Source organism: Squalius cephalus (genome assembly GCF_949319135.1).
Source record: "Squalius cephalus genome assembly, chromosome: 3".
Classification (NCBI taxonomy): Eukaryota; Metazoa; Chordata; class Actinopteri; order Cypriniformes; family Leuciscidae; genus Squalius; species Squalius cephalus.
Window position 1 is genome coordinate 19,603,005 of NC_137124.1, and position 12,742 is coordinate 19,615,746.

The following is a 12,742-nucleotide window of genomic DNA, read 5'->3' on the forward strand; positions in this document are numbered from 1 at the left end:
TGTGTCTTGCTTATTTTTTTGACTGACGGGGTGAGTCTCCGTTTTCGAGGGTCTAAAACTCCGGAGTAGTGTGTGGACAGCAGGCATAGCCGTAGCAAAAGTTATGCGTTTTAAAATTTTTAATGCCTTTTTTTTTTTACTTCTTTTTTTTTTTTCAATAATAAAAGTGTCGATTCAATTAGAAATCCACATATCACATATTTTTTAAATATTACATAATTCAATGAATTTTGTTTGTCATGTCACTGACCAATCGTCATCTGGCACAACAAGTTCAAATTTCATTGGACAGTGACACTGATCTATATATAGATCAGTGGACAGTGAAGTGGAGCGGTAATTTTCCGGTTATTTATAAATAAATCGTTTGAAAATTTCATGGACAGACAAATGTACATTTATGAAGTGATCTGAATCTGCGTCGTTGAACTGATGGATGTTAACTGACTACAAAGCACTGCACAAAACCAGCACCAAAAGTAGCATTAATGGTAAGTATACCATTTTATGAAACTTTCATAGTTTGTTAAATGAAGCCCAGGCCTACAGGTCTATTATTGGAAGTGTAGGCTGACTACAACACGCGAAATGGTGACTTTATTATTTTAACATTTTTGATAATTTTGCAGCAATAGTATAATAGTACAGTTCTACTGGTAAAATTAGTTTGTTTTTTTTTGTTTTTGTTTTTTAAAAGAAGTCCTTTATGCGCATCAAGCCTGCATTTATTTGATCAAAAATACAGAAAACAATTATTACAATTTAAAATAATGGTTTTCTATTTGAATATAGTTTTAATATAATTTATTTCTGTGATGCAAAGCATAGAGAGAGAGAGAGCTTTTTTCTCTCTCTCTCTCATATATATATGACCCTTTTTTACATTTGAGCCCCTGCCCCTGAGGAACTCTCATGTCCCTGGTTCTACAATAGTGAGAAAACACTCCGAACTATTCAGTGCTTCAGTGAACTATCAGAATGATTCCCAACTGAATCCCGAACCGATTCCAACTGTTTCGCTAGACCATTCTTTGAAATGAACTGCAGGACATTCTTTAATTAGCTTTTAATGAAATGTGATATTTCAAAATTGTGTGCGAATATATAAAGTAGCCTACTATTTCTGAATGCAAATTAAACAAAAACTTCCATCAGTCAAAATAAGCTGATTTTAATTAGTCACAAAATGTGTTTCTGTTTTAGTTTTCACTTTTGGTTTAATTGTCCATTTTTAACTTGGTTAGGAAGTAATAGGTGTTTGTCTCCATCTAGTGGATTATTAGATCCTGTAAGGGTCATGAAATTTTGTTTCATTTGACAGTGGCACACATGGTGTGTCTCTCTCCCCATCTTCCTTTTTATTATGACATGAACAAGTTTTATAAGGCACTACATACAGTAGGTTACTGCTGGGTCATTCCGGTTATTTTTTCTGAAAGTGTGGCAGTGGCCTACTCTTCTGAAAGAATGCTTTTTAAAGTTACAACACATATATTCATTTTTGAAAAGTTTCATAGCTCTTGAGTTACCGCCACATAATTCCTATTTACATAGTGTGTAAATTTTAGTAGGTCAGTATGGTTAGAAAACAACTGGTAATATTAAACAGGAAAACCTGAGTGCTGTAGAAACAACGGGTAGGCCAATGGTATTTTAACCAAGAGACAGAGTAAGAAAAAAATGCTACATTGCCAATTAACTAACAGCAATCAAAACAAAAGTTCCACTAAAAAAAAAAATAATAATAATTTGAATAAAAAAATAATCAATTTAGACGTGATAACACTTTGGGATAAAAATATATTTATTGCATACATATCAGGTTATGACAGTGTACAAGCAAACAAAATATTAATTATAAAAGAATTATAGTAATAGTAAAAAACCCTAATTTAAAAAGAAACCATTTTATTAGTAGGTTACTGAACATATTACTATGTTTTAAAAAAATCAAGGTACACATTCCACTTTTGCCATAGCTAAAGTCTTGTACTGAAGTGGAGTTCTACATTATAAAGCTGTTCTTCAAACAAATGACAAAAATAGACAAACACAGCCTGCTTAAACTAATCACACAAATGATTGAACTTCACATAAAACTACTGGTACCTAAACAATAAACTGAAAAGTATAATCAGAATAGTATTTTGTAACTTTAGCAGCAGTAACCTCAGTTTAATACTTCCTTCATCTGATAAGCAGCCTTGAACAAGAGAGTTCTTGATTGATCGATATTTCTGAGATGTCTTTTTTTCTTTTCTTTTTTTAGAGAAGTCTTGCATGGCTTCTATTGCTGTGTCTCTTCATAGTCCCTACTTCCCTACTTCTGTGTTGTGAAGTCAGTATATCGTGAACACAAATTCAGGCATTAGCAAGAGCCTTGAGCCCTAAACATTGGGGCACTGATCGAAAACTGTGTCGCACATAAATGTCACTGGTATTTATCAACAACATCACTGTATTACATTCCAGGACCAATGCACTTCTAGTATGATTTGTGCTGTTTATCATCATTGTTACTGTTAAAAGTACAGTGCATGCCATGATGACTTGAGATTCACGAAACATCGGGGCATATGCAGGGTATAAGCTTTTTAGGGTGCATTCTGAGAATTTTTACTGAGCAAACATTTCAGTGCAATGGAACAATTTTGAATGGGACAGCCCTAGAAATTGAAGACTGATTTTGGCCTTTTTTAAGGCAACACACCTCAGGCCAAATACTTTAGAGGAGTTGTTAGTTTAGAGGTTCCCATATTTCTCCCACTCTAGACTGTTAACTTTTAAACAAAGTGATTAGTACTACTGACAAAAAGAAGTGCAGTTGTTTTTTGTTATTAACCCTATAAGAGGATTGTGTTTTTACGCAGGTCATTCCCAAGGGACCACAAGCCTTTTCTTGCAATTGTATTGTACAAAGGCTGCAGTCTTGTATTTTTTTGTTTTTGTTTTTGTTTTTTTATTACTCAAAGGGCCTTGAGGATTCTATGGAAGGAATGCAGGAGAGTTTTATTTTCATTCCTCTGCCTAGGTTTTATTTAGAAAGGTAGGCCTAATTTACCTGCAATTTTACAACTCATCACAGCATCTATACATGAAATTTACTCTGACTTTGTTGTGCATTCCTCGATCTCATGCCATCAAAACATTTTCAAAGAGCGAGGGAAAGAATGTGTGCTATCTTTGAATAGAAAACCAAAAGCTTTACGAAGTTGCAAACATTTCCCATCCTTCTCAACGATATTGAAAATATTATCAAGAGGTGTACATGTCACAAAAAATCCGAATTTTAAAGTTGCTTTGAGTGTTCCGACTCTTCCGAGACTGATACGAGTAAAATAAAACAATATGGAAACATAGGGCTAAGATTTTTCTTTCTACTAAAGAAATAAAAAAACAGTTAGTTCTCAACAAAGGGACCCCAAGATTAGCGATTAAGCAACAACAACACAAAATCGAGATATTTCTTATTTTAGTTCAGCCCTCAACAACTTTGAACAACCAGGATGCCAATGGTCTTGACAACCCTGGATATTTGATGTTTTCAGTTATTAAAATCTTAAAACTCCATTGGCAATTTCTGCCAAGTTCTAAAAAAATTATTGGGTTGAAATAGCAGTAAAAAATATTTTTTTAAATGTTTTCTGTCATGACAACTCTCTGAGTGTTTGGCATTGTAATGGGTATATGGCAATGTTGGTATGTTTGGTCTTGGCTGATCTGCTACCCTGCTGCTTTTATTGCTGCTGCAGAGCAAGTACGGGACTTGCTACTGCCAATACAGACATGACACGGTGCTGTGAGTAAGACATGCTGCTGCTGTACAATATGGTGTACATGAATACCGAAGCAGATACAGGTGGAGCTGGGGAAGTTGGAGGGTTTCTGAAAGCATGCTGCACTGCTAAGGCAAATGCTACCCAAGTATTTGAAGGTTGAGGACGCAAGCTTATTGGCTACTGATACAGCAGGAACCAATCAATCAGCCAATCAGTGTCATATAGATAACGATGTGATTGCAAGCAGGTTGAGTTAAGGAGCTTTTAGCCTGTGCCATTTGAGTTTCATGACAGAACTTTGTATTTATTTAGTAAATCATGAACAACTGGAAAAGTCTTGGGGCCTTCAAATATTTTTGTGACAATGGGTCAAAAAGGTTGAGAACCACTGTTCTATATGATGTTCTTGGCTACATGGGATCTCTCATAGTGGTATATGAATTACACTACTTATCAGAGCATACTTCTAGAAAGATTTTCAAGAAAATTTTGCTTAACAAGGACACGTCTCTTTTGCTTCTTCAAGGCAATGCTCTTTTCTGGGTTATTTTATGTTCTGCACTCAAACAGACTTTCTCCTCTTTCCAAAGACATTGTTGATGAGCTTGGCCATGGACTTGGAGCCACTGTACCGTCTGCGGTCACCTCTATGCTTAAGATGTTCCATCACATGCCGGATGAGTTTGGTGAAGAGGTTGGAGATATCCAGGTAGTTCTCAGCTGCAGACACCTCCTGGAAGTGGCATTTGTTCTCCTGGGCCAGGGAGCGGCCCTCCTCCTCACTCACTTGACGGCTGTGGCATAGGTCCTGCTTGTTACCCACCAGGCAGATGGGAACCTCTCTATTGAAATTAAATCAGATGATTTTCTTTCAAGAGAAATTCGCTTTATGAAGAAAACATGGCCATATGATGTATTACTGTAAGTAAATTGAATATTGGTTGGGAGTACATTATAATTGCTACAGTCTAATAATGCTACAATACATGTGGCATTAAATGATACTATCCATACTGAGTTTCATTTCTCACAGTGTGTGTCCTATTTGGAAAAATGGCATTGGCATAGCCTAGACATTTTTCCTCATGTGGTAGCATAGCAAGTGGAACAATTATAAATAAAATATCAAATGGTCACAATGTGTGAGCTCAAACAACGAAGAAATGGGTTGGAAACTTCCTGCAAAGCTAAAACCTCAGTACAAGTACAACCACTTGTTGCCATGTTTTGAAGTGTAAAAACTTTTAAACAAATTGAGGAACTAAACCCACCCATGAGTGATCTCATTGCCCATTTCAGAGTTCTAATGGGCTCCAGATGCCTAGTCTCAGGCTCACTTTCTATTGTTTCAAAGGACTTTCAAATGAAAAATAGCCAGTGAAACCTAAACCAACCAGACTTTTAAATTTCTCTATAAATGTGATGGACTAAAATGGAACACTTTGGCCTGCTGGTCATACTGCAGTTATCAAAACCATTGGAAATATCATCAACATGGACAGCTTTTTATGAGTTAAAAAATAATGTGACCCAGTCTGTCCTTTACAGATGTGCACAGATCTAGCAGGAAGCCTCTACTCGCTATTCGGCAAATGGTCCTCGTTAATTCATTAAAGCTCCATCCTCCTATTCCAGTCAGCATCAGACAAAGGTCAAAAAGTCACTGGAGAGACACTGACTCACCCTTTACAGGTTTCTCGACGACTTTCTTTGATCTGCGCCAGGATGTTTTTGGCATTTAGGAAGGACGTACGGTCGCTGATGGTGTACACCACCACAAAGCCATCAGCCCAATCCACCGGTTCCTCCAGGATACATCTGCTTTCTCCACTCTGCCAGGGGATGGGGGGCACACAGAGGTCCAGTCAAAAAAACATAATTTCATTTGTTTACAGTTGACTAGTTCTCTATCTCTACCAGAAGTTTTTGTTTTAGATGCAGTGACTGACTGCTAATGTTGGCTGTTTATAGCACAAGCATTTAGTTACAGGGTAGAAAGGTGCCCATCTCAGGACTTCGGTTTTGGAAATCAAAGTAAAACAATAACTGCCGAAGTAAAAGTTCCCAGATGCAGCAGCTGTGAGGCTCAGTTTTCAAAGGCTTCGCACTGTATACTCTGCTTCAGGGAAATATCATAAATCCCGGCAGAACACAACATGCATTTCCCATAAGAAGCAGGTATATCTGAGCATGTTGCCCTATGGCAGTGTTTGTATGAATGCTAGCCATGAGCTCAGGGTAGACGTTATGAATGTATAAACACAAACCTGCGAGCACGGATCAAAGACTTCCAAGTTCAACTGTCTTCCATCAATGGAGAACCTTTTATGGTATAAGGAGTCTGCAACAAACAATTTTGGATAAAATCCTTGGTATTACTACAAACGTGTGCATTATAAAATCTGAACCCTGAAATAAAGGTGGACCGTTAGATGCTCATATAAAATTCAAGGGAATAAAAGTAGAGACTGAGTGCATGTGATGTGATACACATGTAGTTGGATCAGAGGTGAGTGATTATTGGGAGCTTTGGGAATCCTTGGCATGATTGGATGGATTAGACTTTTGGGAACTGGACAATAGGAAAACACACACCAGCATTGCGTGTACACAGGGCCTTTTACAATTAATGTAAATAATGGGAAACATTAATTGAAAATTATGTTATTATTTACTTGGCTTCATGTCGCTGAACGTGAATGCTACTCCTGAGTTTGTTATTAAAGTTATTGTCATTCGTTGTGTACTTTCTACAGCCACCATTCCATGACACACAGGTTTGGAACAACATGAGTAAATAATTACAGAATTTTTTTTAACTAACCCTGTAGAACTTTCTTAGAATAAAAAAAATATATAACCTGTTAAATTTATAGTAAAAAAAACAGCAGCTGTGGTTGCCAAACCTTCAATGTAAAAAAAAATACACTGACAATATTGCAGGTATTATGGATTGGCATAATGGTGCCTGTATATTTTACAACTTATAGCTGTATATTTCCTTAAGTTATATGATGTTAATTTTCCAATCTACTTGAAGTGCAAAAATCTGAATTGTACTGATAACCACCATAATAATACTGGTGGTATAATAGAAAGCCACATGATGAATCAGTTCATTTTAAGTTGCCTGTCCATAAACATGTTTGTAGACAAAGACATAAGCAACACCATCAGGGTGTGACTCTTAAAAATTCAATAAACATTAACTAAATGACACCAAATGTAACATAAACACCATAATGTACACAGTACTCATAACAAAAATAAGAATAAACAAAAATATTTAAATAAAATATCATTTTTGATGTGTCTTATAGGGGCTTCTGTGAATCTACCGTTTTTCAGAATATGGTAATTCATAGTTTTTACTTGCAAAAACCATAAATAATACATACATATAATGTGATGCTAAACCATTTACAGTTTTTCTCCATATACGATAAGGTAACAAAATCAAGCAGTTAAAAGCTTTTTACTGTATCTTTTTTTTTTTTTTACAGTATAATTCTGTACAATTATTTCACAATGTAGTCTTAGAGCTTTCTCTCTTTTGAAGAGAACATTTTTAGTATGCAATAAGCTTTCAATCATTTTTTAAAATTATTATTATTATTTTTATTTATTTATTGGTAAATGTAATAATGTAAACATTTGATCAACCTCTGTTCTTCTTCCAGCTGTTTATAATGGAAGTCCTCTTGCAAGCTCACAGTTATATTGTTCATGTATTAAATGAACAAAAAGCTTTACGTATGTGAATTATATCATTTAATAATATGCCAGACATAATGCTGAGGCAGATAAACCCCATGAAAACATGAGTAAAGTTCTGGCTGCATTATTAAATATGCATGTGAGACTGTACTTACTGGCATTTGACGCATATTCTCCTATGAACCGCTTGGTCAAAAATCTCACTAAAACCGCTGAGGACAAGAGAGAGGGGAAGATTGATTAGCTAGTCATTGAGATTGATCATCCAGAGCTGTGATGTAAATTACTCGTATGACAGCTTGAAATAGGAAGAGAGGGTACAAGGTCAAAGTCCAGCCCCTCATCAAAGACTTGGCCAACTCCACAGTGAACGCTGGAGCATATTTGGCACAGGAAAAACCGTTACATTTTCTCCATGAGCACACTACCTGGTCTATATTAAATATTTGAGCCATGAAGCTATGCTGGCTCATTGAGTCATTGAAGTCAGGGCTTGAGTTTCCATGCATAAATACACACTCTGCAGCAGCTTCGTGAAAGCTGCTTTCAATCCTTCAGTCAGATTTGAACACTTAGCCTATTCCTCACCAAACCTCAAATCTGCAACAGACCTTCCTTGTTGTTCTGTTCTGCCTTCACCCTGGTCATTTGGTTCCGAACCCTGATTGAGGTTCCCTCATGACCCCCAATAAACTAGTTTTGGTCTCAGGGGACGTAGCATCATCGTTTCCCAACTACTTAATAGTCATTAGTACAGGTATGCAGCCTGAAGGGCTAAATGTTCCTATGCCTCAGAGTGGAACAAAAAATAATCTTTCGCCAATTTCAGCAATTACTTGCATCTTACAACCTTTTATTTTAATTTCCCTCTCAGATGACTTTTATAAGTTAACGATGATCTCACTATGATCTGTTCCAATATACAAAGTCCTTCCAGTGTTTGCAGAGGGCAGAAATAATTGCGTTGTGAGACACACTCTAACACACCGCTCACACATGGATGATTTCCAACTCAAAATGTGAGGACCATGCAACAGGCACATGGGTAAAAAGAGATGCTGTAAAGTTTTAGTTAATCTAAAAGACACATATGCATATAAAATGTATGGACTATATACAATATAAGATGAGCACTTACCAGATTTACCTGCTCCCTCACTGCCCAGCAGGGCCAGTTTGATGTCATTCATATTTGTAGACGGTACCCTGTGTTGGCTGTGCCTCTTTGTGTCCAAGTGGTTGGATAGTCCCAGCCACAACTCCTTACTATTTACTCTGCTCAGTAAAGTGGTGCTACGTTCCCTCACTCTCTCTATCTCTCTTGCTCTTTTTCTGTTACACTCGCAGACGTTCCTCTATTCTGTCTCCCCTCCCACTACACAGAGTGCCGAGCTGCCACAAGGTCAATTCACCATCCCTTTGATATTTAAACGTCGTTCAGCTAAGTGGAGAGTGAATTTAAACCAAAGTGGTCTGTGATCTGATTTTGATTAGAAACTGATTTAGATTTAAGCAATATTTAAAAAATATTGCTCACAGTCCAGAGAGGCTGGTGGGAATTATTTCATGACTCTTTCACTGACTCTCTAGCACCGGTAGGTGGCGACAAGTGATTGTCTTTATGAGAGGGTTTTTGAATCTTTGACTTGTTAAATCATTTTGTTCGAGATGCAAAGGTAACTGGCACTATTTTCAATGAAATATCTCTGTCAATGAAAATAGCCACAAACAAAGCCACAGTAGAACTGTTGCTCTTCTCAGAGCAACATAATGTTGTTTCGTTTCTCAATAATTTTCTGAATCTGTGTTTTGAGTGAATCAGTTCAAATTTAACTGATTTTATTTAAGGCTAATAAAGACGTAAAATAAATGTAAATTATAAATAAAGTATTGTCGCCACTTAATGGCGTATCAATGTAACCTGCAGAAAGAGTCCATGCAAAATACCCACCACAGAGGGTATTATAGAATAAAATAGAATAGAATAGAATAGAATTTATATTAAAGATTATAGATCACCACAGGCTTTTGAATGCTTGAATATGATTGGCTGACAACCGTTGACAAAGGTGTGCAATTATTTTTCAAGAAACACACAGTTCCAGGCAGGTCTTCACTGCATTACAGTTCCATATCACTTCACCAAAATATATCAGTTATTTCGAAGGTCCTTACAGCATACATTACAACAGCAATTGAATTGAACCAAAACCCACAAAGTAACGTCAGTTAAACTTACAGCTTCGGTATTAGTAGAGAAGCTGCTGCCAACCACTGTTGCGAAAGTCATGCAGCCTAATGTCTCTCTCTCTCTCTCTCTCTCTCTCTCTCTCTCTCTCTCTCTCTCTCTCTCTCTCTCTCTCTACTGCATATCAATGGCTCAAGCCTCTGTAGCTCTAAAATTACGTTTTGAAATTAGCAATGCTTGGGATGTGAAAATTAAATAGAAAGTAGTAAAAGTAGAATAGAAAGTAGTAAAAGTAGAATATAATAGAAATAATTTCTCCATACAAGAGGGTTTTATGGACGAAAACCTGACTAATGTCTTGAAATAAAACATCTGAACAATGTTTTGAGGTGCGGTAACCGTGGTATAAGTGGAATAATAATGCTCGCCCGAGGAGTAACCTTCCACATTACCACTTCGGGTGTGCATTATTTCTCAATAATTCAACGGCCCGTCATCAATTATTTCTTTCTTAGAATAATATGTTTTTGTTTGATACAATAGTGGAATATCATCAGGAATCATATCATGCCGAGACTCCAGAACATTCCTCTTATACTCTTCTGGTTGCTTGTATGAGCTCTCTCAAGCAAGTCCCCATGTGAAGTATATACAGTAAATAGCCTATACAGTCTTATACTGAAATTGAAGTTTTGGGTCAGGTATTTAAAGTGGTTGGTAAAGCTGTCTTGCACCAAGTACGCTATCTCTCAATTTTCTGGGTGAACATGTTAGCCTTTACAACATAGTACTAATGCCAACATATACGTCGGCCAAGAATGTCAGCCATATTTTGATTGCAGGGATCAATTATTTTTAAAGTGGAGAGCAGCAATCAATTTTCCCTCTTTTCTTCTTTTTTCCAGTTCCAAAAATTGAATGACGTTCAGCCATCCAAACTTCAATTTCATGGGCTGCTACACTGGTCAGGGAGTCTTTTTTCCCGCAGACCTTTTTTTTCTGTCTCAGTCTTTTCATTCTTCAGCTGAGTTCACCGCGGTGTCCCATTATTATTCTGTTATGTTTCATTTGATTTTTTGTCATCTGAGGACTCACAGACACTTTAGAAATACAAAAGCTCAACATGTGCCTGGCACCACAAATATGTGGCACATGTCAGGTTTAGTCCATTTCAACACTGAGTATTTCACTTTAGACAGAGTGGAATTTCATGAAAATACATCAGCTAACAAATTTTGTGCGGAATCAGTGAAGCTTAAAAATGGAATATTTAAAAAAGCATGCAAATAGCTTATCAACAAGCAATCACTGACAAAAAAAAAAAAAAAAAAAAAAAACATGTTTATGAAAGAATGCCTATTATGATTATGAAACAGCAGAACGCTATACATCACTTACATATAAAAGACATGCTTTAAACTGGCCAAGCAGCATGTAGATGTGAATCAAACATAATAAAGACTTGACATTATAAAGCTCCATCAAACCACACAATATTGCTCTAAAAGGACGCATATGTAATATGGCTATATTTATATGGCTTTTCTCTTTTGTGAAACCCTAAATATCGGTTCTATTTAGACAGCAACATGTTACGAAACATGCCTTTTATTTACTTGCTCGTACTGTATGGATTAAATTTATCTACATGTTTCAAATGCAGTTGCATGTCTAATCACAATCAAAGTATTTCCAAAGGCACTCACAAAAGAGTGGGCAAAAAATGCCCATTAAACTACAAGAAATCATGACCTCCTTTAAGAGTCATTATAAATGAGTACTCTATGCTGAAGGGGGGGAAATGAGGCCAGCTGTATCTCATGAGAAGAAGAGGAAAGGGGGATTTAAAAGCTGCCAGTAGAGTTATTGCATCATGTCTGTGTTTAGTGCGGCCTTGTGGGGGCTCTGCTCTTATCCCCCATCTTTAAGAAGGCAATCAGGGGTGTAATCCTGCAGGTATTGGGGGAATTCTCCGAGACCCAGACCAGGCACTGATCTGATTTAAGTGTCATCAGGAAGCTGTCAGTTAAGATGAGCCAGGAAGTGTCTGCTGGGGTTAAGAATTACAGTACCTTTTCAGGGAAACTCAATTTGTTAAGGGGGGGAAAAAGTCTGATCTGAATGAAAAAATCTTCTAAGAAAGATGATCACTCTTAGATGGCTCAAAGCTCACTTAATATCTCTTTAAGGAAGTGTTGGAGGAAGATTGTCCAATATGAGGGCCTTTGAGATTACAGCAAGAAACACATTTTTCACCTGTATTTAGAATTTATGGCAAACATGCCACATTGTAAACTCTTACATGCAATTCTCTGAATTATTGATGCTTAATTAGCATAAAAAAAACTCATTTAACCCTCATCCTCTCCTCCTGAACCTATTTATTTACTATATTTGTATAATAAATAAGTATAATAAAAGTATAATAAAAAATATACTTATAATTGTACTTTTTTTCAGAAAGCTTATATCATTTCATTTTTCAATTTTTTTTCTATTTTTAATGCATTTTTAAAGATATTTTGTTCTTTTTTATTATTTATTATACCTCTAAATTACTAGATTTTATCAATAATTAATTTAATAATATAATTTAAGCACATTCTTCACATCCTTTCACTTAAATATGCACCAATGCTATTTCTAAATGTCATAATCATTTGTTAACAAACAAGAATTCATTACTTCAATGAGCTCATTGTTTCTGCATCAAATTATTACATTGTTTAAATTAAAAAATGTTTTATCTAACTGTGACTTTGTGTATGTACATTTCTGAAATGCTTAACTTAGACAGTTGCCTCTGATAACAGAACACTCTAAATTGTAATATGGACTCGTGCACTTTCTGTATTGATGTGTATTGTGAAAAGCGCTATACAAATAAACGTGAATTGAATTGAATTGAAATACAAAATAACTCTCCATTACATGCAAAAACTTGTTAAAACAGCTCAAAAAGTCTCACATTGGGTGTCTCTGCTGCCTCTTGTGTAAAAAAGAAAATAATATAACATGATATTTCATGACTCTTGACACTAGATGGACTAATAGCTCT

General features: G+C 36.1%; 1 protein-coding gene across 2 annotated transcripts; it reads right to left on the bottom strand.

Annotated features, from left to right (window-relative positions):
- Window positions 1-2,354: 2,354 nt before the first annotated feature.
- rerglb (RERG/RAS-like b) lies at window positions 2,355-8,863 on the bottom strand. 2 transcript variants are annotated; one of them, XM_079867348.1, is made up of 5 exons: window positions 8,635-8,769; window positions 7,652-7,708; window positions 6,047-6,120; window positions 5,463-5,611; window positions 2,355-4,621 (listed from the first exon to the last, which is right to left on the bottom strand). In XM_079867348.1, the coding sequence occupies exons 1-5, from the start codon at window positions 8,684-8,686 to the stop codon at window positions 4,342-4,344; spliced, it is 612 nt and encodes a 203-aa protein (XP_079723474.1). In that variant the 5' UTR covers window positions 8,687-8,769; the 3' UTR covers window positions 2,355-4,341. The 2 variants fall into 2 exon arrangements, with proteins under 2 accessions (XP_079723474.1, XP_079723475.1); XM_079867349.1 differs by lacking the exon at window positions 7,652-7,708 and having other exon boundaries at window positions 8,635-8,863.
- Between the last annotated feature and the right edge of the window lie 3,879 nt (window positions 8,864-12,742).

Excerpts from the sequence above, each read along its gene's own strand:
- rerglb (XM_079867348.1), bottom strand. The coding sequence starts at position 8,686 with ATGAATGACATCAAACTGGCCCTGCTGGGCAGTGAGGGAGCAGGTAAA. Across the intron at positions 6,121-7,651 it reads AGAATATGCGTCAAATGCCA|ACTCCTTATACCATAAAAGG; the intron begins GTAAGTACAGTC and ends TGTTTGTTGCAG. Across the intron at positions 4,622-5,462 it reads CGTCGAGAAACCTGTAAAGG|AGAGGTTCCCATCTGCCTGG; the intron begins GTGAGTCAGTGT and ends TAATTTCAATAG.